At 50.4% G+C, this 25,804-nt stretch overlaps 1 protein-coding gene across 11 annotated transcripts in view; it reads right to left on the bottom strand.

Annotated features, from left to right (window-relative positions):
- Positions 1–25,804, bottom strand: part of PTPRF (protein tyrosine phosphatase receptor type F) — a 311,983-nt gene that overhangs the window by 66,660 nt on the left and 219,519 nt on the right. For all 11 annotated transcript variants that reach the window (XM_038760656.1, XM_038760661.1, XM_038760660.1 and 8 more), the window contains 5 exons: positions 23,889–23,999; positions 8,263–8,532; positions 2,728–3,309; positions 1,261–1,394; positions 55–199 (listed from right to left, as the gene is read on the bottom strand). In XM_038760656.1, the coding sequence (XP_038616584.1) occupies positions 55–199; positions 1,261–1,394; positions 2,728–3,309; positions 8,263–8,532; positions 23,889–23,999 (1,242 nt within the window). The remainder of the gene's footprint in view (positions 1–54; positions 200–1,260; positions 1,395–2,727; positions 3,310–8,262; positions 8,533–23,888; positions 24,000–25,804) is intronic.

Genomic DNA, 25,804 nt, shown 5'->3' with positions numbered 1-25,804 from the left:
GAGAAGAGTGGAGGGTGGGGGGCCCTGGGCTAAAGCCCCCATACTGATACTCACTGGATTGGGCGGTGCGGGTCTCAACGGTCGGAGTGTACACTCCCACGCCCATGTCTGAGCGTGCGGCGAGGCTAAACTTGTACAGGGTGTCTGGCTTCAGGTCTTCCACGGCGTAAGAGGACGTGGGGTCAAAGGTCACCTTTTCCTGGAAGAAGCAACATGGAGAGGGCATTATTTATTCCGGAAAACAGATCCTTGGGTAGCGGGTGATTCTGAGGGGGACAAACAGCTTGCATAAATCACGCCAAACTGCAGATAAAAAGAAGAAACAAGGAGACCTTGAAGCCGGGCGATGAGCCAGACAGTGGGGAGCTAGACAATGGGGAATGATCACCGGGGTTGACCTGAAGGAACCCGGAGTAGAAAAATGTTGGGGAGGGGGTGACCACTAGGGATACAGGAGGACAAGGAAGGTGAGGAAGGGCTGGGGTGGAGAAAGAGGATGAAATGGGTCCAGCTAGGAGTGGGGGCAGGAAGTGGGAAACATTGTTGGGGTGTAAAACAGAAGCTCGCAAAATGTTGAGGGTCTTCCCGTATGCAGAGTGGGGATTAAATGGGCTTCTTGCCAAGAGAACACCCTCTACACTGTAAACTCACTATGTACAGGAAGGGAACACGTCTGTTAGTTCTGTACCACGCTCTCCCGAGCACTTCGTACAGCACTCTGCACACAGTAAGTGTTCAACAAATACCACTGACTGAGTGCAGTGAGTCTCTCTCGCTCTGTCGTTACACTGCTGCTCCCAAGAAATGTCAACAACATCCTTGAAGAGCCTCTATTCCTTTGGGATAATAATAGCTGTGGTATCTGCTAAGTGCTCACTACATGCCAAGCAGCAGTGTACTAAGCACTGAAGTACAATCAGGTCTCATTTGGGGCTCACAGTCTAAGAAAGAGAGAGAACAGGTACTGAATCCCCATTTTGCAGATGAGGGAACTGAGGCACAGTAAGTTAAGTGAGTTGCCCAAGGTCACACACAGCAGACAAGTGGCGAAGCCAAGATTAGAATCTACGTCCTCTGACTAATTGATTGGAAAGGGGAATCTGGGCAGGGCTGCTGAGAGAGGAAGTCCTTTGGAACGGTGGAGGCAAAATCTGCTGTCCCCTAAAGTTTGCCACCTCCAGGCCATGGCTTAGTTGACCTCTTGGTCAGACTGATGCCATCCCCCCTCCGCCCCACCCTGCTCCTCCTCTTCCTCCTTACCTGCTTCCCATCTTCTCCTTCCCAGTAGAGCAGCTCATACTTGATGATGCGTTCCTGAGGGGGCAGCAACCACGTCAGCAGTATCCTGGTGTCAGATTCGGCTTCGGCCTGGAAGTCGGCGGGCTGGGCCGGCACTGTAATTGCCACCATCAAAACCCGTCATGGGTCTTTCTTTAGCACTCCCTCCTTTCTGACACCCCGAGGAGGCCCCTTCCCCCGGGGGCCACAATTGAGCCCTGGGAGGGCTCCTGCCACGGGCAGAGGAACCGTTCTGTCCTTATGCTTTCCTTATCAATCAATCAATTGTATTTATTGAGCACTTACTATGTGCAGAGCACTGTACTAAGCGCTTGGGAAGTACAAGTTGGCAACATATAGAGAGAGTCCCTACCCAACAGTGGGCTCACAGTCTAAAAGGGGGTTCCCCGTCTCCTAGGCCAACTCAACTGATTGGTCTGAGCCAGACGGTTCGATGCAATCAATCAATCAATCAATCAATCGTATTTATTGAGCGCTTACTATGTGCAGAGCACTGTACTAAGCGCTTGGGAAGTACAAATTGGCATCACATAGAGACAGTCCCTACCCAACAGTGGGCTCACAGTCTAAAAGGGGGAGACGGAGAACAGAACCAAACATACCAACAAAATAAAATAAGTAGGATAGAAATGTACAAGTAAAATAAATAAATAAATAGATAAATAGAGTAATAAATATGTACAACCATATATACATATATACAGGTGCTGTGGGGAAGGGAAGAAGGAAGGATGCAAGGGTTGAAGGGGAAGAGGAGCACAACTGGCTAATGACCACTGAAGCACACCCATCCAGGATACCACAAGTCCAGAAAGGCACCCCAACTGAGGTCTGTATAGCACCCATCAGTCCCTAGGGCTACAACAATTTGGTAAAAGATCAGCCTGGCCAAACCAAAATGGGGTTAAGATAGCAGAGGGGGGTGTCTCCTTGCTCCCCGTTTCGTGTGTGTGTGTGTGTGTGTGTGTGTGTGTGTGTGTGTGTGTGTGTGGGAGCATGGGATATGTGGGGTTCCTGAAGGAGGAAAGAGGTCAGTCCAAACTGGAAATGACCCTAGGTTTTACAAGAATTAGGAAAGATGCTCCCCAAATAAAAATTCCCAGATGATCAGACCCAGTAGGAGTAGTAGACATTGAAATTACTGAAGGACTGCAGAGAGTATCAGGAGAGACTGAAAATACAAGCAAGAATGAGAGTGAGACAGCCAGAGAGGAGGGTGGAGAAAGAAACTGGTGGAGCAGAAGAGAAGGGAAAGACAAAAGACAGGGAGGAGGTTGGAGAGAGACAGAGAGAAAAGAAGCAGGAGAGAAGGCAGGGGGAAGAAAAAGGGCCAGAATGGAGGGAGAAAGGGCACAGAAAGGCAGAGCCCCAGGGAGAGGCGAGCAGGAAAGAGTGAAAGAACAGAATGGCAGCACTCTGCTCACATACCTCCTTGCTGCGTCTTGACCTGGATGATGTCTGAGGGCGGCCCGTCCCCCACAGAGGTGAAGGCCAGCACCCGGATGCTGTAGGTGATGCCAGTGATCAGGTTGCCTACAGTGGTGAGGTGGCTGTCGTCCGTGTTATGTTTCTGCCAGGAATTCAGCGGCAGGTGGGAGTCAGTGGTATAGTAGACCCGATACCCTCGAATCTGTCCGTTGGGCTCCTCCGGAGGCTCCCACTGCACCAACATGGTGCTGGCACTCAGCATGCGGGCCTGCACCTTCAGCGGGGGGCTGGACGGGGCCTGCTCGCCCGTTCGGGCCTCCACCAAGTCACTCGGGGGACCCCGCCCTATGTTGTTCACCGCCAGGACCCGGAACTCATACTCAGAGAAGGGGCTGAGGCCCCCGATGCTGTAGCGTGTTGTGGCCACCCCATCGATCTCCTGGAACTGGCCGTCCCACGACCTGGGCTTGTACTGGATCACATAGTAGGAAATGGGGTCCGCATTGCCGGAGTCCCAGGTGAGGGTGACACTGGTGGCGGTGGTCTCGGTCACCAGTGGCTCCGAGGGTGGCTTGGGCAGAGCTGAGATGGAAGCAGAGAGAAGGTGCTGAGTTGGCATCACCGAGTCGCCCGCTTCCTCCAGTGGTCTCAGTGACCCAACCCTGAGTTGCCATCTCCCATGAACGGGTGGCTTTTTGTTTATGGTAGAAATCATTTCCCGCTCGGGAACATGCATTTGATACTACGCACAGTGCTTGAACTTGTTCCGAATGGAAGGATAAATAGAGTAATCACGCTATTGGGCCTGCTCACGGGGCCAGCTGGCATGGACTAAAGAAAGATCATTTAAACCAGATGCGGGAGCTGGGGGTGAGCTTCCCTTTCTGGGAGTTTCTGCCCTCAGTTCTAGTGCTGGCAAGGTGAAGACCCTCCACGGAATTACCATGGCCCTTCTCCCTTGCCACCCCACAAACTGCTGAAGCATCAAATCCTCTCCCTTTTCCCCTCAGTGAATGTTGCAGCCTCTTAGTCTCTTCCTTCTCTGGGAACCTCCCCTTTCCACCCCTGGCCCCCACTCCTGACACCAGCTCCAGAGACAGGACTTTAGCCATTTTTGCAGCACAGGGGGAAATCAGGCTGGTTTTATGGCCAGGAGACCAGGAATTTAGTATTCGGGCCTTTGGCAGATAACCTAGACATTCATAGCCGTGTATTTCATCTGGGCCTGTCACCCCATAACAAGAGGATATACTGTGCAGGGAGGACCCGTCATGTCACCCTTGAGCTACTTATGGGGCTTGAAGGATGACTGGTCCGACCAGCCAGGCAGCCCGGCACCTCCTCAGTGGCCTCCTGGGTAAGAGGGGTAAGAAGGCAACATGAACCCCAGATAGATGGTGAGGCCTCAGTTTGGCAGGAGGAATTTGTCGGGATGAAATAAAGCAGGCCCTCTACTGAGAAAAGGCTGATGGAACTGGGGTTTTTGAAACTGAAGGAGAGAAGTTGGGGAAGGGGCTAAAGCATGCACCTCAAGCCCCTGCAGCGTTACTACACAGTGGTAGTGAATGCCTGCTCTCCAATGCCACTAAAGCAGGACAGCAGGGAATGAGTTTGCAAGGCAGAAGGAACCATTTGGGCCAACCACAAGGAACTGGATGAGAGAGGTTGTGAGAGAGGGAGGATCAAAGCACAGTGTGCAGCCCTGTTCCCAGGAGATGGTTCAAAACTGGGGAGACACCCATCTGGCTGGGTTTCAGGAGGGCAAGAAGAGAGACCAGATGGCCTCTGGAGGGCCCTGCCTGGCCAGAGTCTTCTTGGGTGGTAACGTTGGGCGTGTGCATCATTCTGAGCTCCCTACTAGATCTACATCGAACAAACATTCCATGACATGTTCACTGAAGGAACTCACACGTGTGCATGTGCGCGTGCGCGCGCGCACACACACACACACACACACACACACACACACACAGAGTCCTCATGCAGAATCTATTACTGGGACTATTTTAGGTGGGTACCCTAGCGGTCCCTATCACAGCCCAGTCAAGAGCAGTGAAGGCTGGTGGAAAAATCTTCGGGGTGAGAGTTCTAAATCCATCTTTGCCACCTGCCGGCTGGGTGACCTTTGAAAAGTGGCTTCAACTCTCTGTGCTTCAGTTTTCTCAGCTGAAAAATGGGGAGAGTAGGTAGCACAGTCCAGTGGAATAAACACAGAACTGGAAGTCAAGAGACGGCTCCTCCGACCCCAGCTTCGATCTTCTCTATTCCCCCACTGACACCTTGCCCACCTCCTCCCTTGGGCTTGGAACTCTCTCCCCCTGCCCCAAGCTAACATATGTGGTCCTATACCAGATTCTGGGTCAGGGTTGAGTGTGGGAAGGAACAAAGCTCCCAATCTGCTGGGTCCCTGGTCAAGAGCATGGAGATGGGCACATATGCAAGGTCTGGGAGATGGTCATGGAGACAACCCTGTGGAGACTTTGGTCTGCTCCTGGGCACGGGAATAATAATACTGATAACAACGATAATAATAGTAAAAATTATAATAATACTTGCAGTATTTGTTAAGAGTATATTTGTTAAGTGTATACTCTATGCCAAGCATTATACTAAGCACTGGGGTAGACACAAGATAATAATAATAATAATGGCATTTATTAGGCACTTACTATGTGCAAAGCACTGTTTTAAGCGCCGGGGGATACAATGTGATCACATTGTCCCACGTGAGGCTCACAGTCTTAATCCCCACTTTACAGATGAGGTAACTGAGGCTCAGAGAAGTTAAGTGACTTGCCCAAGGTCACACAAGCAGACACGTGGTGGAGCCGGGATTCAAACCCATGACCTCTGACTCCAAAGCCCGTGCCATTTCCACTAATCAAGTTGGATCCAGTCCCTGTCCCATATGGGGCTCAAAGTCTAAGTGGGGGGAGAACGGGTATTTCATCCCCACTTTGCAGAAGGGGAAACCAAGGCATAGAGTAGTGAAGTGACTTGTCCCAGCTCACATAGCAGAGCGGGGATTAGAACCCAGGTCCTCTGACTCCAAGGCCTGTGCTCTATCTTTCCACTAGGCTGCACTGCTTCTCAGTCCCACGGGTTGCCTCACCCTATTTCCAGGGACAGCAAGCAAGATTTAAAAATCACATCCTCCCTGCTTCACCTTAACTTTTGCACAGTCAAATGAACTGTTCTTCCTCAGCTGCAATGAGAGACAGAGCAAAAGAAAGGTCAGCCATCAATGGGAGACTGCAGACTTTCCACCCTCGAGGGGCCTGAGGGAAAGTGGGGCGAAAGAGGGAGGCCGTGAGAACAGCCTTGCTGCCGTTGGTTCCAGACAAGAGGAAACGGAGGAAAGGAAGAGACAGATGGGCTGGCTGATGGGTCATGACTGGCTGCTGCTAACTATGGGGGCCAGGTGCAGTGGGGAGATAAGGGAGAGTGGAGAAGCCATGGAGTTAAATCACAGTGATGAGAGGAGGTTGCTGGGAGTAACTGGAGGAGGGTCAGCTTCCAATGGCTTCAGCTCTAGTGCCTGTGTTTGTCCCCTTGGTCTAACTGTTCTACTGGGATGTGAAACTGAGTTGAAGGGGCTGAAAGCTGAGAAACAGGGAGCAGGTTAGGAGGGGAATAGAAGCACCGACTCAGACAGGCAAAGAGATAAAAACTTTTATTGCCTCTTGGGTCAGAAGGGGCCCTGTCCCTGCCTCCATGCAGAGCCTGATTAGGGACAGCATGCTGGATATCCCAGGTAGGCTGCTAGTAAGAGGGGAAAGACACACGGGAATGCGTGAGGCATTACAAACTGAAGGACCTGGGTGGGCGGGGAGAAGTGGAGAGGGGGCACAGGCCTGATCCTCAGCCCCCTCTGAGGGCCATGTCCCCACCCCACCCTATCGACTCACTCAAAGCATACAATATGGCCTTAAATTATGCCCTTGGTGTCCTGAGGAACCATTCTCCAAGCACTGCCGGCCAGAGCAGAGCGCTTTCCAGCCAAGTGCCAATCCACTAGAATGAGAGGAGGGAGAAACTTGATTGGGCTTGCCCCACAGTTTCTGGAACAATTTCTGTTTTCAGCAAGAGCTCCAAAACCCTGAGCTTTGAGAAGGCTCAGACAGCCCCCTGGGACTGAGAAGACAGTCTGGCATTCTCTCCTACTTTGTTCACCCTCTACTCCACACTGACAGGCTCCTGAGCAATTCTCGCCTCTCCACATCCAAGACTGGCAGGGCAGCTGCTCCCTGGAGAAGATAAAGGGAAGGGATTTTGGGGCATCCAGTAGGTGGTCCTGTGGGGACTGGGGCAGAGAAGCACCTCCTTGAATAAGCTTGGGGGGCTCAGGGTACTGAGGCCTTTCTGACTGGGAGGCTACGAGCCAGACGGACAGTAGCCCAGAGTCAGGGGTGGAAAGTGACATCGGAATGCCACAGTACCGATTCGGCCTTCAGCTTGGCTTGGCTTCAGCTTCTAAGCGAGTTGGGTAGCAGCACTGGAAATCTGGTCAATCAATCAACAGTATTTATTGCACACTTTCTGTGTGCAGAATATTGCACTAAGTGCTTGGTCCGAGTCATACCAGCCTGCAGGGCACTAGCTTTTGATGCATACTCGGGAGCCAAGGGAATCCGAGCCAGTCTTGGGGCTGGAAAACACGCACAAGCATTCGGCTCCCCTGATGGGATTAATAGAACCATCCCTTCTAATTATAGGGACTTGAAACCTGAGCTGCTCTGACCATACACCTGCCTCCCACCTGCCCAGAAGGAGGGATTGGGTGGACCCCGCAAGTCAAAATTCCTCAGCCGATAATGGAATTTGGCTTATCAAAGAAATACAATAGAGACGAGGTTAATGGTATTTCGTGGGATCTGTTTTGACAGTAATGGGAATAACATACACACACACACGAAAACCAAATCTGTAGAGCCGAGGGGAATGGCTCAGTACTCACCTGGAAAAGTAGAGTCCCAGCATTTGAAATTCTTTGTTGATACAGGATCGGGGTCATGAGGTTTACCCCACACCCTCTTTCCTTTGCCAGCCAGATTTGAAAGTAGTAGTGATAATAACTGTGGTATTTGTTAAGTGCTTACTTCGGGCCAAGCCCTGTATTAAGTGCTGGGGTAGCAACAAGGTAATTATGTTGGACACAGTCCCTGTCCCACATGGGGCTCAGAGTCTGAGGCGGGAGGTATTTCAGGTATTTCATCCCCATTCTACAGAGGAGGAATCTGAGACACAGAGAAGTCAAGTGACTTGTTCAGGGTCCCAAGCAGCAGAGCTGGGATTAGAACCACGTTCTCTGACTCCCACTCTGTGCTTTTTCCAAGAGGCCTCGCTGCTTCTCTGTAGAGGTTAAGCAATTAGGGAGGCCTGGAAAATAATGGCCATGGAGCTGCATTACCAAATCCCATCTATCTTTGGTCCCCTGTGACATTAGCAAAAGTGGGGCCGCCTGGCTCCAGACACCAGCCTGGGAGGTCAGCGAGGAGGGGCTAGGGGAGGGAGAGACGACAGGTAGTTTCTGACCTTTGACGGTGATCTGGGCGGTGGCCTCGATCATGCCCAGGGAAGAGATGGCCACACACGTGTAGTTGGCAGAGTGGACAATATTGTTCAGCTCCAGGACGTTGCGACCCACCGGCATCTCGTCCTCCTTGGTGAGCTCCTCGGCCCCGGCCATCCACTTCACGTAGGGCATGGGGGCCCCCACTGCCACGCAGGTCAGGTTCACGCTTCCGCCTGGCATCACCTCGTGGTTGCTCGGAGGGATGGAGAAGCGGGGAGCCACCCGGCGCACTGCAAGGAGGAAGAAAGGGAGACTGATAGGATGGCAGAACGGGCCAGGGATTTGCCACGGTGTCCTGGTGGGGAGGTCAGCAGTGGGGTGGAAGGGGGCCGTTTTAATGGTGGGGCCAAGGGCTGGGGCTGCCCCACCCCATTCCCCAACCCTCTCAGAGCATGAGACTGTTCCCGGCTTGGCCATAGCTGCATTCGCATTACTCCTCGTTGGCCACCAGAAACAGTTTCCCCAAGACAAGCTGCTTGTATCTGGCAGCCTTTCTTGGCTGCAATGTTTTCTGGTCTGAGCTGCCTGGTTTTAAAGGAATAGAATCCACTGTCATCTGTTTTCTGCCCTCTCCCGGGGAGGAACCTGGGGAAAGTCAGATTGTCTTCTTCCATTCCCAGGGTTTACAAGTCAGTTTTCTGCCTCACTCCTGGGAGGTTGGGGGAAAATCTCTTTCTGGTAGAGAGGAGGAATGGAGGAGGCCAGAGAAGTCAGGGATAAGAGAAGAGGTATGGGAACCTCTCTTTGGACAAGAAGTGGATAGAGGTGCCCCTAAGCCTTCTTCTTTCCAGATTAGCTGGAAGAATGAAGAGAACAGCCTCCCAGCTGCTCGACCCAGCTGTCAGCCCTGGAGCTGAGAGGATCAAGCTTTCTCAGCTGGATCGGATGAGTTTGGATAGTAGAGCACCAGAGTCATCTCTTAGGTTAGCTCCTTCCTGGCCATGTGTTGATAAGATGTCCTTGGGGGCAAAAAAAAATGCTAAATGGTATTCGGGGCTGTGTACTGTGTAGGAGAGAGTGTGTTACTGTGCTGGGGGTGAGGGGAGGGGGACACACTCTGGCCCACGGAGGTCCTGGAGGTTCTGGCTTTCTTGGAGGGAGCCTTCTTCTGGCCTCTCACCAGCAAGGAATAGTCTTGGCTGGGTTGCCTGGTTTGTCTCACTCTCTTCTTCATGGTATGGATTCCTGGCAGGCTGACCCACTCAGACCCTTCCATTTTAATGATTTCCCAATGAGTGGCCCTACAGAGTATGTGCCATGGAGGCTGATGGCATAGAACGGCCATGCCAAGGCCACGCTGGCGCAGGAGAACAGCCAGAAGGAAGCAACCATGCTGCACCAGGCTGGGATGTTTCCCCTTAGAAAATCAGGGCAGGGGGCTGGATTGTTGAGGCCCTTGGGGGTAGTGTGGGGTGGAGAAGCAGTCCCTCCAGGAGCACCCCTTAGGATAGGAGAAAAAAAAAAATCACTCTTGAAACTTGGTTGTTCAAAGCTTGATGAGCTTTCAAAGCCTTGCCTTGGCCTGAGTCAAGTTGGTACTTCCTTGAATCAAATTTCACTAGCACTCCCTTTGATGACTCATTCCCAACCCGGCACACTTGCAGAAACAGACTGAACATGAAGGCCCCCCAATGGTGGCACATACAACAGAGCTATGGCTCGGTGATAAATTAAACAATCCTGTCAACATTTCTGGTATACAAGTCACCCCAGTGAAACAGGGCTCATTAGCGTCTTCCCAGCTGGGGCAGGAGGGTCAGGGGAGGAGCAGGCAAAGGACCCTGCATTTTTAAGAGACATCGAAATCCTAAACTAGGCGGCTGCTGTTGCTCTTTCACTGGCTACTTACTTTGGGATCAGTGGGCGGGAAGACCCTACAGTGCTGACAGGGATGACCCCGGACAGGTCGCCACCCCAAATGACCTGAGTTTCATACAAATGAGGGAACTCGGGGGATTTGATGGACATGGCGATGGGTTTAACGTGATGGTGGGGGGTGAGGAGGAGAGGAGGGGTGTTCCATCACAGCATCTCCGCTTCCCATTTCCAATGAAAAATGGTGTTGAGGCGTTTGGGGGTTTTGTCCTTTTTTTGTTATTGCTGCTTTCCTCAGTGTTTGTGCCCCAGTTCTGAAGCTGTTCCAATGGGGTCCTGGGCCACAAATGCCAAAGTTTTCCAAAAGAAGCGAAGCTCTGACAGGAGTTTAAAAGCGTTACACCACACAGAGTCAGCATGCAGCAAGCAAGCAAGAGGTCTGGCCCTTTCAGGAGGTTTTAAGGAAAGGCGTTCTTACAAAGAAACGTTTACAACAGGGCAGGGAGAAGAAAGGGGTGAGGTACATAGACTACACTAGGCAGACGTTTGACACCAGAAGACGTGAGAGGCTTGTCTACGAGAGGCCATGCAGAAGCTCAGCATGCTGTGGCAGCTTTCTAAACCCAACCCTCCGATTGGGGAAACACCACCACGACCCACAAGCAGCTCCTGCCAGATCCCTAAGGCAGCAGACTGAACTTCTCTCCACACTGCTGCATCTTTTACCCTGGAGGTTTCAGGCTCCCACAGTTCACTGCGGGAGCCGTGCTCTGCTTAGGCTCAAAATCGCATGTCTCTAACTCTGTCGTTGGTCATCTCCTCTTCCAAAGGGCTCTTTCCCTGGAACGAACAGGGCTTCAGGAATGACCAAATGTGTCTCTTGGCCAAATGCTGACGTGGAGGGGGACCTAAAACTTCTAAAAATTGGGGATCACCCTATCTCCACTTAGAGGAAAAGTTACTACAAGTATTCTAGAGGGGGTGTCCTGAGAAAAGGATGAATGACAAGGAAACCAATATTCTGACTTTTTCCCGCACCTTCCCACCCCCAATGTTACCCCACTGTAATGGAAAGAGGTCTAACTGAGGGAATGCTTTGTAATTAAGTAAGCGTGTGCTTCAATGGGCAGGGGGAGGAGCCAGGCAGGTGGGAATCCCTGCTCCCAAATACCTGATTTCTGTGGCCCATCCCTGCTCTGCCGGGATCGTTCAATCAGGTGGATGTTCGAAGGAGTCCGGGAAGGCCGTGAGGGTGACTGACCGTTAGGGGCAAATCAGCCCAAACAACACAGGCTCCTGGGCCCACGGTCTGAAAGGAATTCAGTAGTGGGAAAAAGAAAATATTTCTTCGGCCATCCCGGAAGCCTCCTCAGGCAGGGTCTTCCTGGGGAGAAGTCATCCAGTCTTCTCTGCCATTAACCTGGATTCTATTTAGCCCTTTTCCCCCACAAGTGTTTTCCCATTATAAACTCTCAAATTTGTCCTCACAACACCCCTGTAAGGCAGGTACTATTACCCCATTTGAGAGATGGAGAAAAGAGGTATAGGAAGGTAAGTGTCTTGGCCAAGGTCACTCAGCAGGCAACTGATTGAGCCAGTACCTGAAATGGGGTCCTCTAACATTGGGACTCAGGCTCTTTCCACTTTCCGCTGGAGGCCAACCTCCCTGGAGACCATCTATGTGGGAGGAATGAACTTGGCTCTTTTTAAGGGCTAAGAGGGGAGAAGGGAGGCACCAGATCCTTTTTTCTCCCCCCACCCCCTCAGGGGCCTGGGGAAGATCCAGCTATAATAAGAAGCAAAATAAAGGAGGAGGTGGAGGGGAGAGGGCCTCAAGCAGAAAGTCAGTTCATCATTTGGAAATAGGCAGTTCGACTCAGCAGCTGGCCCTTGGGGGGGAGGGGGTGTTGAGGAGAGACACTGTCAGTCAGCATTAAAGAGCCCAGCAGCTGCGTGGAGGGGCTGTCTCCACCCACGCTTTCTTCGGGCCTGCCAAAACCAGAGGATTCTTGTCTCCACAGGGACGAGGTCTCACTCATCGGGAACTGCAGCCAAGTCCCCAGTCTCCCTCACAAGACAAGCCCTCGTCCCAGTGGGAACCTGACAAAACTCCAGCCAATCGAAAAGTCTAGCTTGTTGCTAGATGCGCATGTGCACACTGGAATTTTTCTTTTGATTTTTTTTTTTAATTGCTGGGCCTTTATTAAAAAAATCTGATGGGGAGAATTTTTTTTAAAATAAAAAAATACGGCAGATAAAGATCAAGGGAGGTGGTTGGGAGGTTCTGCCCGGTGAAAATACCTATGAATATTAAAATGATTTAAATGGACAATAGTATAATTTTCAGGTTTATTTAAACCCACAGACTGTCAAAAATGAGATTCATTGTCATTCATCCCAGGCCTATGCATCATGGAGCCTGCGTAACTGATAGCAATTCAGCAAGCTTCGCCCTCAGAGCTGACTGTGTACAAAGTAAATTGAAACTCCGAGCCATATATAATATGATGCAATCCAAATCATTTTCCCATTCTACTCAGGGAAAGAGAAAAGACTGCCTCTCTCGAGTGAGCTTCCCGTGTTTTTTTTCTCTCTCTCTCTCAGAAAGGGAAGTGAGTGATAGAAATAAAAAACCAAAACCCCCAGTCCAGCACAGAAGGAAAAGACTGAAAGCTGTTAATAATTTAGCATGTATTAGCATGCACATTCCCTACATCTGGAACAAAGGAGACGGATCAATTGCTTTGCTCCTTTCACCATCAGAGTGACTGTTCCTCAAAGTCTCAGATTCATCCCAAAATGATCTCATCCCACCTAGAGACCAGCATCTCTCCCCGCCTCCTCTCTGCTCTCTCTTTTCAGTCTGGGAGCCATCGATGCCTTCTTGGATACTCTGGGCTTGGGAGCCCAAGCTCTGTTTAACTCCCAGAAAGCAGGGGTCACTTCCTTCTGGACTCTCAAGCTCTTCTGTGGACCACAACAAGACTCTCGGAGGGGGTGGAGAGGAATCCGGGTGAGACCGGGAGAGGCAGGAAAGAGCGTATCATCTGGAAGTCTATTATTTGGGGAAGCTGACTTAACTCCATGGCTCCCCTGCATCTCTCTTGCTCATCGTTTCCCAGCAAGGCCTCCAAATGGAAAGGTGCTTGCTGGAGCCTTACAATCTATTGACAGAATCAACAGCAGGAGAGGAAAAAATGGGTCTGGAAGAAAATGCATTTACAGTCTAATCTTGTGCTCAAACAATGCTGTACTATTTATGTTCCCAATGCATCCTTGAGTGCTGACATTTTATAGACAATTTCCAAAACAGGGCCTTGCCATTTTTGGATTATATTTCAGCTATAACTTTTAAGTCTAATTATTTGCGCTGACAACCACATATAAAGGAGGATATATCATTACAGTGGTGCAGCGTCGGGGAGACATCAGCATTCAGCAGAGTGACATACTAATAGCAAAGGAAAGGAGAGGGAGATTGTGCAGCTCTGCAATTTGCATTCACTTGCTGAAATTTTCTCTGATGAAAATAACACAACATTAAGGAGGGGAATGAGAGAAAAGATCCACTGTATCAAGATAAAATAACTCTTTAATAAATAACCTTGTAGCAGCCGCAGAGCAATAATTAAATGCATGGGCGAGTGGTACACAGTTTTAAGTAAAGCTGGAAAAATGTAAGATGTAATTATCAGTGCCAAACAAATTATAAGCACTGCAAATCCCAACGGAATATTTAGAAACTAATTTCTGTCTTCACATTAAATATTTGTGCATGTGGGTATTTTTGGAGGGGTTGAGAGGAAGAGGAGGAGGAGAGGAAGAGGAAAAGAGGCATGATTTGCTAGCTGCTGAACTCCAGTCAGCTAAATCTATCAATGGTATTTACTAAGTGCTTACTGTGGGCAGAGCACTGTACTAAAGTGCTTGGGAGAGTACGATACATCCCCAGAGCTCCGAGGCCCTAAAGCACTGTCTTTTACCGAGCACTTTCTGTGTGCGGAGCACTGTACTATGCGCTGGGAGAGCCCAATGTAACAAAGTTGGTAGGCATGTTCCCCGCTGGCCAAACCACGAACACTTTGGCTGCGGAGTGCCAGGCATGCTACTCCCTCTCCCTCGTTTGCCAAAGTTCTCATTTTCCCTGTGGGGCTCAGGCAAAAATGACCTCCCTAGGCTATAAAAGGGACAGCCGACTGGCCTTAACTGGAAGCCCCCTGCTAGGGGGAAGGGTGGGTGCAGAGTAATGAGTGTCAGGGCAATGGGAGCTTCGTACCCAGCTGCCACAAAATCCGCTGGATCAAGGAACCAGGAACAAGGGAAATCAAATCAGTTTGACAGCTGTCAAGGAAGCCAAATTCCTCCCTTCCATGCCACGTTCTAGGGGGAGAGAGAGAGTTTTCTCAAAAGAGGAAGCCGAACGGCTCACTGTCCTCCTTGGGGATAGTGGCCTGGAGCTCTTGAGAAGACGGGGCAGGGGAGGAGGCTCCAGCTCGTACAGGTAGCTCAGCGGCCCCGAAAAAAATCAGCCCATTGCCACCCAGGCCGTGAGAGGGTTGGCCAGAGGGCTCATCTCACACCCTGCTCTTTTCCTCACCCATTTGTCAATGAGTCATTTGAAGTCTGCCCTCTCTGGGTAACCCAGAGCGGAGGGTAAAAATCAGGCTATCCAGTCACTGCCGGTCCGATCACTGACTTGGCTTGGTCCTAGCCTGGTGACTCTGAGAGGGGCAGAGCTATCCTTGCCAGCCAGTGGGCCCCTGCAAATCTCAGGGCCAGGATGTGTTTCTCTCACTCATCCCAAAAGCAAAGAACCGGGGCTGGTCTCGTGGGCTCAACCTCATTTCCTACAGGTGCAGAGGAGAGAGAGGAGGGACTCAAAGAGATTTCACTCCAGCTGCATGATACTTTTACCTATCCAAAAAAATAAGGGAACAATCAGGAAGAGTGGGAAATTGCCTCTCCTGCATTCCCTCGTCAGTTCAAGAACCAAGGGGGGAAGTCATTTGGATCAAAGCTTCCAAACACCGCTCTTGAACTTCTACTGGAGGAAATAAACTGCTCAGACATATTAGCTTTGAGCTCGGGCACAGGGAACAGTTTAAGGCAGAGCCCTCATGCATGCACCCGTCCGCGACAAAAGAAACCTCGGCTAGTGGGTGGCATGCAAATCTGTTCTGCGCACTGGAAACCACAAGCAACACAAGCATGCAAGCCAGGTAAATGGTCAGCCCGGATGCCGTCACCAGAGCCCCAGCCGAAAGGCACACCCAGGCTCCGCTCGGCAGGGAGCGGGGCCTGCTGGAGCCCTTCCCTTTTGGGGGCGGGGGTGGTTCTCCTTTCCCTACTGGCCCGAGTCCCATCTGACGTGACGAACTGTAGATGGATAAGAAGTGAAAAGGACCAACCTTCTCGCTGATCTGAGAGATGAAAGTTTGTTTGGTTTGATGGTAGAGTGCGATGAAGATGAGGAGGGAATAAAAAAAGACAAGGAAAAACACAGAGAGAGTAAAAACAGGCCAAGCTTCATCTGTCCACACACCGCTGAAACAACGTGACAAGACTTCTGAGGAACACAACGGGAACATACTCACACACGCGCGCGCACACCCGTGCTCATACAACCCGCCCGGGCCAATGCGGAGCTGTTCTCGTACAGCCTCTGCACAACACTGACAGACCCAAGAGTCACGGAACACACAAAAGACGGGACCACATCCTCACAGACAACCTCAGCAAGGCAAAATACCAGGAAACCAGAGGGTTGGAGGTAGCCAAGAGGTGCCCCACGGCCTCTGTACATAGCACAGATAGAGAAACAAGAGTTCAGAATGGAGCTACAAACTGGGCATGAGCCTGTCTTTATCTTCCAAGAACACAAGCGTGGACATGCGCGCGCACGCACACACACAGCGCCAGGCACACATTCCTACTGAGAACAGACAAGATGACACAGAAGACAGCATGGCCTACTGGATAAAGCACGGGCTGGGAGTTAGAAGGAGCTGGGCTCTAATCCCGGCTCTGCCACTTGTCTGCTGTGTGACCTTGGGCAAGTCACAACCTTCTCTGTGCTTCAGTTACCACATCTGCAAAATGGGGATTAAGAATGTGTTAGCCCCATGTGGGACATGGACTGTGCCCAACCTGATTAGCTTTTATCTACCCCAGCACTTAGAACAGTGCCTGGCACACAGTAAGTGCTTAACAAATACCATAAAATTGGCACGATGGACCCTGCTGAGCACCCAAAAAGCACATCCACAGGGGCAGAGACTGGAGGGGAAGGGGTGGGGTCTCATGGCAGAAGGTGGAAAGAATGCTCCTGGTGGGAGTTTCTTGTCCCCTGAAGAGCTATATCTGTCTAGCACGACCCTACACCCCTGCTCGGTCCAGTCAGAAAGAACTCCTGAGACATTAGAAACCACCAGCAGGCCCCCTCAGCCTGTGAAATTCCCTTCTCCCAAGCTCGTCCACACAGGCGGGAAGGAGTCTGAGTAATCTGTGGGAGGAAAAGTCTCATGAAATAGCAATGCATAAGGACACCCCAAAAATGGACTCTCCCGAGGCCCAGCGATTCTCCTTCCTGAAATTTTTTTTGTCGTTACTGTTGGCCCTGCAGAAGAGATAGTAAAAGGTTAGTTGCCTTGTCCTCCCAGATAAAGGAGATCAGATTGCTCGGGCTGAGGTGACCTCACTTCAGCTACCGATCTGTGACATATTGCTGTAATTGAACACCAGCTGGGAGATCACAAAGGAGTGGGGTTGGCGGTTACAGTCTGCTTCCGAGCTACATTTGGGGAGAGGGTTGGGAACTTGCATTTCAGAAGAAACTGTAAATTAAAAAAGCAGCATGAGACACTACAAGTGGTGGTGCCCAGTGCACCCAGTTCTTCACTGCCTCTGATGAAAAGAATGGCACAGTAGCCAGGACAGCCGTAAAGTCAAACAGAGCAGTGAGTTGCCAGCACAGGTGCAGCACAGACACAGAGAGAGAGAGAGAGGAAGAGAGACAGAGAGCCAAGAATGGCAGCCAAGCTTCCTGGAGCCTAGCCAAACAATCACAATTACTTCATGTTTTCAATGAACGGACACCCTGGGTTCTGTGCTGTGTGGGTTCCAGGGACCAGGTCTGGTCTGCCTGGGCCCTGGGCATCTCTGCTAGGACAGGGAGGAGGAAGAGAGAGAAGTGAGATGGGGAGGGGTGGGAAGCGGAGAAAAGGGAAAGAGAGGGAAGAGAAGTGGGCACTTAGCTCCCTCTACCAGCCCATCTCCTTTGCTTCTAGCAGCCAAGTGGCAGCAGCTTCAGCTCAGGCCAAACGGGCTACGCCTCAGCCACTGTTGCTCAGGTGGGGGCAGAGGACGATGGTTTCAGGCCTGCCATGTCGTTGTCGTCCTGGCATTGTGCTTTAAGTGTCACAGACGTGCTCAATTCAATTATATCCTCTGTCTAACCTTGCGTCTTTGGACAGTGTGTTGCCTAGGGGAAGCATAATTCAGTGTCACCACCAATGGAAAGCCTTGGCTGTGTGTACGGTTTGCTGCATGCAAGATGGTACACAACATCCTGGGGTTAACTACTAGCCCAGGGGGTAACCAGGAAGTACCAGTCCCCAAGATCCCCAACTAATGGAACGAACTATAACTTAAGCCCATATTTCAGACCAACTTGGGGCCCCTCACATATGAAGGACCTGAAAGCTGGGCACAGAAATGCTCGGGTCTTGTGGCAGGGAAATGTACCTAACTACCAGCATTCCTGGACTACTCTATAGGGACCCATCACAAGAATCTCCCAGTTCCCTATTTTTGGATTCCCAGGATCACCGAGGCAACTGATACGTAAGATGAGACTACAGATGGATTTACTCAGCTCCCAGGAGATTCTCAGTGGAACAGCCTGATCCTCCCAGTAGGGTGAGGAATCAAGAGAGCAGAACACAAAACTCATAGTCTCAAATACCTTTCCAATAGAAAGGTCTGCTTTTGGGTGGGAGCCTATGGAATTTTATCCCCAGGGTCCTTAATAAATTTGCCTCATTTGCACCACGTGAATGAAGCAGAAGGATGGGGGTAGACCACCTCCGAACTTCTACATTAGCCCAGAACACATTCAAAGGACAAGAATCTAAAAAAAAAAAAATTAGGATCAGCCACTAGAAAAAAGAAAGAATCAGATTAGCAGAAAGAATGAATGGGAAATCCAATGGAAAATCTGCCCTCCTGCTGTAGTCCTACAGGCTCCTGACCAGAGATCTAACTGTGAGGAGTCTAGTCAATGGGGAGAGAGGCAAAGCAAAACTGCTTTGTAAAAGCAGGCTTCAGTCCTGAGTGTCTGAAGACAGCCAGTGACAAGCCCGAAGAAGTAATCGTGGCTCCCTCTCTGCAAATCGACTCCTCCCTGGGGTGAGCCTGGCTATAATCACTCAAGAGTCACTAGTCAGCACCAGGCAACTACAACTTACTTTGCAGTACGATGTTTCCTGTGCCTTTCCAATTGCCTCTGTTCTACTTCTCCCACAAAGAGCTACTACAGTCCTGATCGCCAGCTGAAATATTACTAATCTCTGGCAGCCCAGGAACCAGTGAATTAATCTCCCCACTGAGCCACTCCTGAAAGGTCCTGGCAGAATGTCTGGGGGGCTGGGAACACACTGATCCCCTGTTAAAAGTGGTTTCTAACTTAAAAGAAGCCCACCCGCTTGGGGCAAACTAAGAAATCTTTGGCTCAGAGGCCCAGGTCTCTTTCCAACAGTTAGCGTACTCCCTTTCTAGCTGCAAGAGCCCGTCCTGGCCCAAGGTGGGATGAATCAAAATGTTATGGTGGGTCAGAATGATCAGGGATCCCAGGTGAACTATAAAAACTGCTTTATTCCCTTGCTGTCCCAATCTCAATTCCTGCTGTCCCAGAGTCCACAGAAAGGGGCCCAAATGACCCATAACTGAATTCTGGGACCCACAGTTGAGATGGGAGATGACTGTCATGAAAGGAAAAACATTAAGGATCAGTTACTTCGCAATCTCTGGATGGGTGCACAGTTAACGTCAACTTGTTCAGAAAGGGCTTGTGGCTTGTCCAGGTTTGAGGAGAGAAGGAGGTCATTCCGTTCTTCTGGGCTAAGTGTTTTCCTCTGCACCACACCTGTAATTACAATTTCCAAGTGCAGCTACCTCTCAACTCTCCAAGCCCTGATTATCAAGATTGTGAATTAACCAGGCTCCTCCAATTGCCTTCTCTTTATCAAAGACACTGAAACTTAAACCCAGTAATGGTGATCTTTGTGAGTAGATCTGGGGATGAGTGGTTTCTCCCCAGGCCGATGGAAGGTCCGGCCTGCCATTTCCCTTCCTGCAGTCCTTACTGAGAGACAGTCCTGCTGAGCCCCTGAGGATAAGGCTGGGTCTACTTAAGCCTGGGGCATTTTGGGCCTGCATCCATCAGCAGAGGACTCAGGGGGCTGACACTAGCCCTGGCAGATTCTAGGACTAGGAACTCCTGCCCAAGCCTGTATGCTCCATGTTGTGTCTACCAACTCCGTTATAGTGTACTCTCCCAAGTGCTCAGTACAGTGTTCTACACACTGTAAATGCTCAATAAGTATGTACGATTGACTGATAGGTCTGGAGATTGCTGGGGAGATGAATCAGGTTTGGGTTTCCTCCCGAGGCTGCAGTTGCCGTTTCCCGGTGTCGGAAACTGGTTTGGCTCAGGAACTTCCCAGGGCATTCCTGAGACCCTGCAAATGATCTGGGTGCCTAAGGGGCACCCAAAATCGGGCTGGTCTCATTGGCATCTTCAGGCGAGTGATGATCAAGGAAGTACCTAGGCCCCTCCTCCACTCTCCAACCTAGACTATGAGCCCCATTTGGGATAGAGACTGTGTCCAACCTAATTAACTTCTATCTACCCTAGCGCTCAGTACAGTGCTTGGCACTTGGTAAGCGCCTAACAAATACAACTAGAACCAACAGACAACAACAACAAAACAACCCTGGCCTACTGAAGTTAGGAATGGACCACTCCGAAGTGCCTGGAGCCACAGAGGTACCAGCCCAATCCCAGAAAGTTTAGGTAGAATAGGTCCCTTTCTGCATCATCAGAAGAGAAGCACTGTTTTTGGCTCCCCATTGGGAACTGGTGAAAAATCTGGTTGTGGAAGAAGCTGGAGCTATTCGCTAAAAGAGTGTTTGAAAATATCATCTGTGGATTTTATACATCTGTGCCCCAAAAGACCAAAAATCCACAGAGATGCTGAGGCAGAGGAAAAGCAAGAGGAGTGACCCCTAAGTGCCCCAGTCCCCCCACGTCCTGGGCACCCAGGGGCAAGCGTGGCAGTTATTAAAGGGACATGTCCTGGGAAATTGCCCTCCACTGCTGAATGGGTTGCAACCCTTTTGGAGGAACTCTGCAGCAGCCAGTAGGCCCTCTCTTTCTTTCCGTCTCTTTTCTGCTGCTGCTATCTCCTGCCCAGACCCCAATTTGGGGCCTTGTCTCCTTAGATGCCATCCCTCCGCCATTGTCCCCTCACCTCCAAGAGCCTAGCCATTCAGAGAGCCCAGTGCGCTGTTTGACGCCTATCAACGCCACTCCCCCTGTGGCTGATACCAGCTCCCTATTTATAGGCAGACAGACCTGTCAGTTTTGCAGCGCAACGCTTTGGAGCGGTACTTTTTAGCTTCTGCGGGCGATGAAAATCATAGCTTCTAGGAAAATGCATCCATTTTCCTTTACAAATCACGTGTGCAGAGGTGTTTTAACTCTTAATGAAGTCCTTCTGTGCCGGGGGGCCGACTCTGGGAAATCTGAAGAGGAGAGGGGCTCCTGGGCCACTAACAACCCGGTCTCCTCTGCTGAAACCCCCAGCCCGTGCCACTGTTCGGGACAGGGATGAGACCAGAATGCCGAGAACGTGGCCCCACCGAGTCCCACTTGAATCACTATCTGGGGAGGCCCAGGAAGGAGAGCAAACGATCACGACCAAATCCCGGACGGTACAACACAAACCTACATTTGATCTTTTTTAAAGACTAACAATAGCAGCTAAATTAAAGCAGGGACACCCGAAGCAAGCCAGACCATGGTGAGGGACTACGGTTCAGCTGAAAGTGAATATCGCTCCTCAGAAAGCTACAATCAAGGTAACACTCGGCCACACTCTCCAATAAGTGGCTAATGCCTTGGGTATTCATTGTAATAAGGTCAATCATTATGAAATCCTGTGGTGGCAGTGTGGATGGCACGCTTAATTCTATTGTAATTTTGCATTAATTAATGTCTTCTCCATCAAACTCACAGGCTCTTTCCCAGGGCCGTGCTAAAGGATGATGCTGTGATCCCCTCATCAACGAGAACGTGGCAGGGTAACAAAATAGCCAGATGGGTTTTAGGGCCTTTTTTATTTCCCATTTCCAGAGCTCAGAGACTTGGGGGCCATTTCTTAAATCATTTAATAAAGACATAAATTAGAGCCCTTGATTGGTTGCAATGCCGAAGCCACCCAGGGCCCAATTTCATGGCACCTATTTTATTATGTATCGTCCTGGGGGCGGGTGGGGGGAAATTAAGATAAATCATGTATAATCCCTGCCTAAAGGCCAGGGGGCCGGGGGGGAGGAGGGGTTGAGCAGAGTCAAGGAGTTTCTTCTAGTGACAATTTATTGAGTAAATCATCTCTCCTCCACTCCAAGGCTTTATATGAATCGTACGTGTTGGAAGATCTCAGACCATACGTGCACAGGAAGAAGGTCTGAAAGAACAGGTATGGTGGGGGGGAAGCAAGTGCTAATAAGAAACCAGCCAAGCTATCAACCAAAGCAAAGGGTATCCCCTATCTGCAGGCCCAGAAGAAGCTTTGTTCAGCATTTATATAGCACAAAACACTGCACCTCATATACACTGGCTCTGGCTTGCTAAGTGATCCCAACAGGTGGATGAAATTACCCCTTAGTTACTGATGGATGACGACGATGGTATTTGTTAAGCGCTTACTATGTGCCAAGCTGAATGGGCTGGGTTAGAGGCTTTCAAAAGGACCTCTTCCCGTTTCCCCTCACTTCAGAGCCAACACCATCCATTTGAGGTGAACCATAAAAATCACAAGAGAAAAGAGAGTGTGGAGCCCTCTACATGGAGGTGGGCTGGTGGGGAGAATGCCTGTCTCGCAGTTGCCCTGGCATTTCGGGGTCTAGATGCACAACGTGATCCTTTGAGAAAGGAAAATCCTTTGTTGCTCCAAGAGTGGGCCCCTCCCTGAAGGCAAGGGAGGAATAACAATTGTGAGCTCAAACATCCGGCAACTGCATCCCCCAACCTCGGGCAAGAAGCTTCAATTCCCTGTGCCATGGGGGTCCCACAGAACCTGCCAAGGGGTCGCAGGAATTCCAAACCCATCATGTACGCTGCAGAAGTTTCCAACAGAGAAACCACATGGGGTGGCTTGGAAGTCCACGCTACAGTATAGCTGAGCTTCAGCTAGGCAAAGAACTCATATTCCACATCCTGCTGCAAAATAAAATAGGCACACACAGCTAAAGAAGTAAGAAGCGGAACCTGGAAGTAAATGTGGGTGTGAGGATTGCAGCAGCAGGAATACCAGCCACCTCTGCTTGGCTCTGTGAGGTCACTCTGGTTTTGTTCCAGAAGGAAGAGGAAAGAAAACATGAAAATGCAATTAAACCGGCAAAACACAGAAATACCTTTAACTTGAGACATCCGCAAAAAACTCAACCCTCTCGTATGGGCCAGGTCTTCTCTATGAAACAACCGAGAACCAATCACAGCACAACTTCTGTGTGGTCTGCTTAGAACACGACGTCTTATCCCACACTGTAATCGCCAGGGGTTTTAACTCTGCCATCGGGATGGCTCAGCGCTGAACTTTGGCATGTAGGGTTTAGGTTGGTCTGCCCAGTTGGGAACCCAGGCAAGTAAAAAAAGCGAAGAAGTCGAGGGGCCCTCTCTTGGGGGAATCCGACCTCCGTACTTAAGTTTTCCATTTTAGAAAACGGACCCTCTGGAGGTGACGGTTGTCAAAACTGGTTGGGAAAGTGAGGTGCTTGGTGTCTGTCACAATCCAAAGCTGTGCTTTGAATTCAAAGAAGAAGCTCCTGACTGGGGTCGCAGTCAGCACTACTCAAGTATTAGTCAGAAGGACTGGGAGAGAGAAGACTTTCCCAGGGTAAATTTTTAGACTGTGGCCCAGGAGCAATCCAGAGTCCTTCAACACAGGCAGCAATCTAGAGTTTACAGATAGTTCTTTCTGAGAAAGCTACCCTGGCCTGCCTTCATGAGTGACGATATCACCCAGCTGGTTAGGTGAGCCACAGTTAGCGTCATCATCACCCGAACCCCAGACCCCAAATCTTTAGGACAGATTCCACCTGAACCACCAAGAGGCAAAATGAAGAAATCCCCGGAGATGGTGAGAGTTGAGTCCTGAGCAGAGAAGTGCTAAAAGAAAAAGGCAAAGGAATGAAATCACAGGTCGGGAAGGGGGGGCGGGGGTGGGGGTTAGGCTGAAGGGGCCCTGTGAGCCTGGATTCCAATTCCAGCAACTCTGAGCCACCAGCTTGGCACGCCGACCACTCCAACACTCAGCAACACTAAGGAGTTCCACTATTTTGGGGATCGGTCTGCTGGATGTTGCGATTCCTACCGCATCACCCAACCGCACACAGCTCGAGCACACAGGTTCTCGATGCAAGGGCCCTGTCGCTGGGTAGGTGGGGGTGGGCCGGGGTGGAGACCGGCAGGGAGCGAGACCGTCCTTACCTCGCACATACAGGTTGGCAGGAGCCGAGTAGCGCGTCCCTGCAGCATTGGTGGCCACGCACTCGTATTTGCCTTGGTCCGACTCCTCGCTGTTCTCAATTTGCAGAGCCCCTGTGTGCAAACAAGGAGACAAAGACACCCTGGTGAAGGCCCGATCCAGATTTGGGGAGGGCCCAGACAAGGGTCCCCGGCACGAGAAAACAAGGCAAACCTTACTCCAAAGTGGGACTCCCATGGCTTCGGCTGGACTGGGTGGAGAGAGAGCCCAGAGCTGGACCCTCTGGGAAACACCTGGGCCCCTGTGGGGGCACCCACGCTGTGGTGGAAGCAAAACAAATTATTGATGTGTTTTATATTGGCACAGGTATTTAAGCATGGCTCCAGTGGCTGAGCAAAGCTGCATTAATTACTCTGCTAATTAAGTGGAAGGGATTCCTGGCCGGCAAAAGGGAAATTTAACATGGCTTTCAAATGAGGGATTTTTTGGTTCTTTTGCTCCCCCATCGAAGTCACACTATGAAATACAGTCTCCTAGGTTGGTTTCTCCAGCCCATGTCCCATACAACACCTTTCAACTCAAACCTCCGGGAGTAGTCCCTTCTGCCCACAACCCTGCTTCGGCGCTGGGGAACTGGAGAGCCAGGTAAATATGTAAAGAGAAGAATAAATGAGACACCTGAACCAGGGAAAGAAACTGGTTGGTGCAGACATTCTGGGGCATTCCTTTGTCTCAAAGAGTTGGGCAAATTTGGATGGTGAAGCACGAAAACAGGGTGGTCTAACTAACCAAAAAAGCAAAACTCAAAATTGATGGTTGGCTGAGAGGCCTCTCAACCAGTGCTCCTCAAGTAGGACACAATGACTCAGCAAGGGAATCCTGAAAAGGTGGCCTTCTTCATCGCCACTCTACTATGCCTTGGAGGCTAAACTGAGTATATCAAATCATTTGAGCAGTAGAAAAGCTCCTGCGGTTTAATTTAATCACTGTCATCTACCTTATTGAGGAGAATCAACACTGACTGAAGCATAAGTCTGGGTTCTCTCCCTGAGCAAAGGAGGGGAAGGGAGCGAGAGGAAAGTCAACTTCATCAAATTCTGCCATATCATAAAAAATGATGTTCGGAGCTTTCTTTGTGACCGCATTAAGACCAAAAGTAGTGAGATGTCGCCAAGACAGAGAGAACCTTCCTTCCAAAATCTTTCAACGTGGCAACAGGTGAAATGGCACTGCTGGCTTCTCTCTTCCGCTCTGGTTTCTGGGCAGCCATGTGATGGATTGGCTCAGCTTGAGAGTTGCCCAGCTCCACTTGGAGTTTCAAGAGCAGTGGCAGGTTAGAGTCGAGAATCCTTATGAAGAGATTCTAGCTACCAGGAAGAGCAATGGAGGTATCTGGGGTCACTGTGGGGAGTCAGAAGGTCACCTGTCCACATGTTTTGTTGTCTGTCTCCCGCTTCTAGACTGCGAGCCCGTTGTTGGGTAGGGACCATCTCTCGATGTTGCCAACTTGTACTTCCCAAGCACTTAGTACAGTGCTCTGCACACAGTAAGCGCTCAATAAATACAACTGAATGAATTGAATGAAAGTGTGGCTAAAGGGACGAGAGAAAAGACATCTGCAGAGAACTGGGTTCAAGAATAGCCGAATAAAAGCAGCAGTGGGCTCACCAACCAGAAAAAGGTAGGCTGGGAATGGTATGATAGGAAATGACAAGAGCCTGGAAAAGGAGGGCAATTAGAGCGGAGAGAAAAGGGATTCAGAGTTGCAGGTGGTGTCAACTTTCCCTGGCTTTTTAAGATTGGCAATCAGAAAATGAATTTGAAAGAGCTTTGAGGGAGGAGCAGAAAAAAGCGGAAAACTCACAATCGCACCAATGGGTTCTGCTGCCCCGATTGGCAGGATTTTCCTCTAGAGTAT

Source organism: Tachyglossus aculeatus, chromosome 18 (assembly GCF_015852505.1).
Source record: "Tachyglossus aculeatus isolate mTacAcu1 chromosome 18, mTacAcu1.pri, whole genome shotgun sequence".
In the NCBI taxonomy this organism is placed as follows: Eukaryota; Metazoa; Chordata; class Mammalia; order Monotremata; family Tachyglossidae; genus Tachyglossus; species Tachyglossus aculeatus.
This window is presented reverse-complemented; position numbering and strand designations above follow the sequence as displayed.